Genomic DNA, 6,789 nt, shown 5'->3' on the forward strand with positions numbered 1-6,789 from the left:
ATTTGAATTGCACAATTGCTTTGGAAGTATGGTGGAAAGAAAGCTATTTGCACATTTCATTTGACACAACTTCAGGGGTGAAGCAAACCATCATTTTGTTTGAAGGGTTCAACTACCTATCTTATGCCTCTGAGTCTAAACCTATAGTACATAAATCATTGCAACTGATAGTTTAAAGGTAACTTCTTATCAGTGTGCACAAAGCCAGCCAATGCAGGCACAGATAACCTGTGATTCACACCTTTAAGCTACTGGATGGAATTATTTCATTGATGGGATGCTGTGAAAGTAAACTTTCCAGAATCAGGTCCCTAAAAAAGGCTCACAGTGTTTGAATTAAATCCTTAGTCTTTCACTAACTTAGATCCGTAACATTTAAAGCTTCATGGGACCACAGGCATAACCTAATTCAATAATATTTATACCCAGAAAGTACATGATTTACAAATTTACAAAGCCGTATCAGGGCTTCTTTCTTAATTCTGTGCTTAATGAAATGTGTTCCACATGCACTGTGCTTATTTCCTTTATGACACTTCTTTGTTCAATTGGTTTTCAAAACAGGGAGTCAGATGTTTACATATAGCATTAATACTACTTCATCATAAGTTTTGTGGTAATATCTCCTTTATTAAATGAGAAGGGGAAGGAAGTGGCTTGAATGTTATCTTGAAAGGTTACTACTAATTATAATGAATGCCTAGCAAAAATAAATTTGAAGGACTTACAAATAAGCAAAACTTAAGAAACATGGATTGCTTCTAACTAGCTGATAGGAAAAAGTGACAGAGTTTGACATGCCCCAACAGAAGCAGGTTTTTGTCCACTGTTCTCACCTGAGCTATACCGCAAGAGAGAACCTGACACTAGAAAAACTCTTAATAGTGACTAATGGGAAATGACTGTGTAAGCCAAAGAAACCATGCCAGAATGGCTGAATTTTAAGACTCTGACAAATCAATAGCACAAAAAATAATCAAAGTTACTGCAAATGCTGTTGAGAGTGGCAGAACCTCTGATGACTCAAATAATCCCAAACTGAGCCAGCTCATGTAATTCCAGGTGACTGAAAGCTTCCCAGGGACAAATCACAGTGATATCTGCAAGAGAGGGATATAGAACATGTAAGCCAACCTCACGCTCAGAGGAGCCTCTTCTGCTCAAAAAGACATCCTTCAGACAGAGATGCCTTACTGCTCTCTCCTATTCACTGTTCGGTGTCTGGGAAGTTATCTAAAATGGTCCTGCAGCCCAGGAAAGGTCAGGCAATTACTTATTCTTCTGCATGGCTCTGAGTCCCCCAAAACAGGCCCCCCTAGGCATCTCTGTTGGTATCATTCAGCATCCTCTTTGGGGAAGTGACACACAGCTTTTGACTGGGACCACCCTCATTAGTGGTACAGAGTTTCCCCAAAGCATAGCCACTAAGAAGGAAATTCTGTCAGGACAAGGGTTAAAAGGAGAAATAAAGGCGCTTTACAAAATTCCCATGGTCTGGAGATCCACAGAGTCCTAAAGCCCTATCCAATCCAGGCAGCTTCCTTAGGCTTCTTTGTCTTGCTCTGTACAGTTTGAATTAAACAGTCTTTAAATTGCCTCTAAGTATTCAAGTGCATAATTAGAGGCAATCCAAAGAATTTAGCTAATTCAGTCCCTTGCTTCAGACAGTAAGATGTTATTTATTCCCAAGTTACAGAGAAGCTGGATGACCCTGAGAGAGGTTAAACAAATTCATTGCAGTCTTCCACTCTTAGTGACCCTGTAGGACAAGGTAGAACTATAGGGTTTCCAAGGCTATATGGAATTAGACTGCCTCATCTTTACCCCACAAAGCAACTGGTTTTGAACTGCCAGCATTTCATTTAGCTGCCTAGCCCTGTGCCACCAGTGCTCCTTAAGTTAAAAAACTAGTTTAAAAAAAATCACAGAGTAGTAGAAAAAGGACTAGAACCTGGGTCAAAAAGCTTCAAACCTTCCCTCACTGTAAACCTCCTCACTATTCCAGATACATTGGCAGAGTTAAGCATATCTTCCAGAGTCTAGCAAGTTTGTAACTTTGTATAGACCTGACTAAGGAGCTCTGGTGGTATAGTCATTAAGGCATCTGGCGGCTAACCAAAAGCTCAGTGGTTTGAACCCATCAGCTGCTCCATGGAAGGAAGATGAGGCAGTCTGCTTCCATAAAGATGTATAGCCATGGAAACCCAATGGGGTCACTATGAATTGGAATCAACTCAATGGCAGTGATTTTTTTCTTTCTTTCTTTTTTTTTTTTTCTTTTGTATATGTGTGTGTGTGTGTGTGTGTAGACCTGGCTAAAATACAAAAGCAGTTTATTTAGAAGAATAGCATATGAGCTTTATAAAGAAGCTAAAACAATTTATTTGAGATTCCAGGAGTGGCATTTGGCTGAAAAAAAAAAAAAAACTAATATGGTAAGAATCACCTGATAATCACTTATTCCTTGAGAGTTGCCACTTATCAACAATGGACCATGCATTCATGTATGGCCCCTTCTGAGAGCAAAAAGAGGATGTATAAAAAGAGGAAGATGGTAGAGGGAGTGGCTTGCTGGTGGCATGGAAAGATTCTCCAGGCCCCACCCTTATTTCCAATAGCTCACTCTGTGGCCTCATATTATCCCCTTAATTCCTCTATGTCTCAGATTTCTCTTCTGAAGAAAAAAAAAAAAAAAAAGACTAACACTGAGAATCTTTACCATAAAGGTTTACAATACATAATTCTATGACCTCGTAAATTGTTTAACAAATCAAGACCAACTCATTAAACTTTGAGTCTAGCCTGACTTTCTCCTTTTAGGGTCTTTGCATCTAGGCACACATTTATTTACTTGGGAGGCTGAAATAAATCCCTACGTTTCTACATCCTCAAAGGATCTGCTGCACTAAGTATTTCTTATAACTTTCAACTACCCCTTGAGGCTTGATATAAAAAATGTAGACTTACCAAGGGTAAACCAAAAACCAAACTCACTGCCGTTGAGTTGATTCTAACTCATAGCGACCCCCATTGGGTTTCCAAGGCTATAAATCTTTACAGAAGCAGACTGCCTCAACTTTCTCCTGCGAAGTTGCTTGTGGGTTTGAACTACCAATTTTTTGGTTCATAGCCAGATGCCTTAGTGTAGTGCCTAAGGCATTTGACTGGTAATCAGAAGGCTGGAGTTTCAAACCCATCAGCCACCCTTCAGAAGGAAGATCGGGGAACCTACTTCTGTAGAGATACCACCTCAGAAACCCAAGAAGGGGTCGCTATGAGTCAGTCAGATTCAACGGCAATAAGTTTGTTTGTTTTGTTTTACTATACCACCAGAGTCCCTTTTCCAAGGATAAAGCCCTCACTTTAACTCTTGGGCTGCTCACCTGTTCCTAGCCCTTCCATGCCTGGGATGTCATCTCCAAACCTATAAAAATAAAGAAATAAAAGAGAAATTACCTGAGATCAGAACAAAAGGACCCTGGACTGATTTACTTGAGAGTTTTCTGATTCAAAGGGGAAGAAGAGGTTTAAGGTTTTATATTTATAAAACACACTGTTTGCATTCTCCTGGGGCAAAGAAAATGGCACACTGGCAGGTTTAACACAATATGCCCCACTGGAGAGAGATTTTCCCCTATTAAAACCTAGTCTGACATAAGAGTCAAAAAGAATTATCAGTGAAACAATTTAGTCAAGCTTCATTTTTAAAAATAGAAATTAGAACGAGAAAGTAATATAGGAAGCATTAAATAATGATTAATTCATCAATGTACTCACTTATCCAAAAGCATTTATTAAATATCTACTATGTACTATGCTCTGGTAGCATAGTGCCTAAGGCATTTGACTGCTACCCAGAAGGCTGGCGGTTCAAACTCACCTGCCACTCCTCGAAAGGAAGGTTGGGCAATCTACTTCCATAGTGATACTGCCTCAGAAACCCAAGGAGGGGTCGCTGAGTCAGGTCCGACTTGATGGAAAATAACACCAACAACAACATGTACTAGGCATTATGTTAGACAAAGGGAATGAAGGAAAAAACAAATGATCTCTGAGGGGTCTCAACTTTAGGAAATGGATATAGAGAAATCAATGTGATATAAAATAGTATGAGTTATGATACCTGAATGTATAAAATACAAACCTAGAGATTATGATATAGTTGCCTAAGATAGTAATGACTTCAAAAAGAAATTATTATACAACCCATGTGCTGAAAAGGAATAAAGTTATACCAAGGAGAGAAAGGGAAAAAGCAAAGAACTGAAGGTATAAGATTTGAAGGCATAAAAGTAAAGTTTTTTCTAGAAATGGCCAGTGGTTCTATATTTGACTAGAGTGCAAAGTAGGTGGACTAAAAGCTCCATTTGCCATGTTAAATTTGGCTATAGACCTGAGAGGCGAGAGAAAATTCCAGGGCCAAAGACATGATGCAGCAAAGATTGCATTAGAGAGGAAAATAGAGGACAGGGTAGATATTGTAAGAATTCATTTCTCCAAATCAAAGCAGTCTTGTAAGGGTTGGAGGAAAAAGGACATTAGAAAGTTTCCCTTTTCATTTTAGTCTTACCCTTTCACACCTTTCTTAGGAGGTTTACTTTTGAATTGGCGTGTCTGCCTCTGCTTGAACTTTGGGGGACCTTTGCGTGGGGTGGTGGGACCCTGGCTTGAAACTGGAGGAACCAAAGTAGTGCTGTCACTCATTTTGGTGGTCCTTGGATGGCTGACGTTTTCCTTCCAGGAGCCTTAGACAGTAAATGAGAGAAAATAAGATTCTTTAAGGTAGGGAGACCATTAGTTATTAGACTTTCACTATAAACCAGAGAAGAAAAGGGCTTTGATAGAAAAGCTCAGTGTTTTTGTTGACACAAAAGGAGAAAAATTATCTTTTAAAGGGATGTTTAAGAAAATGGTATAAACCAATGGAGGCCTTCAACATAGTGGAGTCTAAAATGACAATTTAAAAAATTAAAAAAAAAAATGTCCACGTAGGTTGATGGCTGTAATAAATCTGCAACTAACTTTGTATGCAAATTGATTATAATGATGTACTTTCCCTCTGTAAACACCAGCTTCCCCTTCTGTAAAGGGAAGGAAAGAGACAAAATGTTATTTATCTATGTTCCTTGACAACTCTGCTATGCAGTTTAACCGGTTGCTGTCATGTCAACTCTGACTCAGAGCAAACCCATGTGCATCAGAGTAGAACAATGCTCCGTAGGGGTTTCAGTGGCTGACTTTTCAGAAGTATATCACCAAGCACCCCTTTAAGGTGTCTTTGAGTAGACTTGAACTGCCAGTCTTTTGGTTAGCAGTTGAGCACTTTAACCATCCACAACACCCAGTGACTTAAATGTGTTGGTTAAGTTTTATACATTCTTCCATCCAGCTGCAAATTAGCCTAATTCTAAAGGTTTATTTAACACGTGTCATAGGCTCAGTTCTTCATTAGAAAAACCCATTGCTGTCAAGTCATTTCCAACTCATGGAGATTCTAAGGGCAGAGGAAAACTGCCCCATAGGGTTTCCAAGGCTGTAATCTTTACAGAAGCAGACTGCCTCATCTTTTTCCCACAGAGCAGCTGGTAAGTTTGAACCGCTGACCTTCTGGTAAGCAGCCAAGTGCTTAATCACTGCATCACCAGTTCTTTATAGACTATTTTATTTCATCCTCACATGATCAGTAGAGTTCTCTCCTAGTTCTCAAGGATGACAATAAAATCATCTGGATGGGGGAGCTCTGAATGAGGCACACCAATCCCATGAATGTATTCAATATACACATTCAAGACACATACATTCAAATAGGAAGGGCAGTGCAAGGTGATTAAAGAACAAGTTTGTGCTTTAACTCCATATCCACATACAAGGTTCTTTAGCCTCGCATTTCTCAGAGATTATTCAACATTTTCTCCTTCCAAATCATCCAGTATGATTTCACTTTGGCTGCAGAAATGTACATTTGAAGAAATGTATTTTTCAAATACAAATTAAAAAATGATTGCTAAAGATATATAGAGAGAGAGACAGAGAGAATGTGCTCATATAACAAATGGCAATTTTTTTCTTTCTCCTTTTTATCCACTAAAAATATTCACCCAGGGACAGAAGATTCTAAAAAGTCCCAAAGATAACCCCTTCCATAATCTACTTTGTGGTGGCTTTATTTGCACAGAATTCCTTATTTCACCCATTACAGATTTATGCTAATGTTCTTACCTTCAATCCTGCCTGACAATCTTTGGCTTATGAAAACCGTCTCTCTCACACACTCCACATCCCTCAAATCTTATGTTATCTAACTTGAAGTTCATAAATATTTTGTTATTTCTTTCAAAATCACTTAAATTATTATCTTTGCCTTCAAGGATGGTGAATTTTCCTTATTTTATTTTCCCAAACTACTATTTTCATTTTCTCCTGCCAGTGTTATCTTTCTCAGTAGAAAGATAAGTACTGCTCTGCGAGCTAGGACCAGGTATGGTAGGCCTGTTTAGCACCCTGAATCAACCTGCTCATGCTATGGATCTTGTCTTTATCCCTATTGCAACAGCCCTCAGAAGGCCATTATTTCCACTTTTGTTCATTTCTGTAGCCTCAGAATCAACGTAGACTCAGGACAACACGTGGGGCATAGTAGATTTGCCATATATATTTGTTGGATGAGAGAATGGATAAACAAATGAATAAATTGAACTAATATCCTGAACCTTGGGCCATGAAAGTCTGACCCTGTGACTTCTCCATCAGACCACAGAGAAGGCACCAGCTGGTCTTCACCTCATGAAG

General features: G+C 38.9%; 1 protein-coding gene across 1 annotated transcript; it reads right to left on the reverse strand.

Annotated features, from left to right (window-relative positions):
- Positions 1-1,023: 1,023 nt before the first annotated feature.
- On the reverse strand, positions 1,024-4,704 carry PDE6H (phosphodiesterase 6H). Its single transcript, XM_007944460.1, has 3 exons — positions 4,571-4,704; positions 3,384-3,424; positions 1,024-1,100 (listed from the first exon to the last, which is right to left on the reverse strand). Exons 1-3 carry the CDS (start codon positions 4,702-4,704, stop codon positions 1,024-1,026), a joined length of 252 nt encoding a protein of 83 aa, XP_007942651.1.
- Positions 4,705-6,789: the final 2,085 nt, after the last annotated feature.

This window comes from Orycteropus afer, unplaced genomic scaffold (genome assembly GCF_000298275.1).
Source record: "Orycteropus afer afer isolate SDZICR_OR568_19922 unplaced genomic scaffold, OryAfe1.0 scaffold00126, whole genome shotgun sequence".
In the NCBI taxonomy this organism is placed as follows: Eukaryota; Metazoa; Chordata; class Mammalia; order Tubulidentata; family Orycteropodidae; genus Orycteropus; species Orycteropus afer.

What these genes read in the sequence shown, in the direction of transcription:
- PDE6H (XM_007944460.1), bottom strand. Translation starts at nt 4,704, where the DNA reads ATGAGTGACAGCACTACTTTGGTTCCTCCAGTTTCAAGCCAGGGTCCC. An exon ending in CCTAAGAAAGGTGTGAAAGG is followed by an intron (nt 3,425 to 4,570) that starts GTAAGACTAAAA and finishes TTATTTTTATAG; the next exon opens with GTTTGGAGATGACATCCCAG. An exon ending in CATGGAAGGGCTAGGAACAG is followed by an intron (nt 1,101 to 3,383) that starts GTGAGCAGCCCA and finishes CCTCTCTTGCAG; the next exon opens with ATATCACTGTGATTTGTCCC.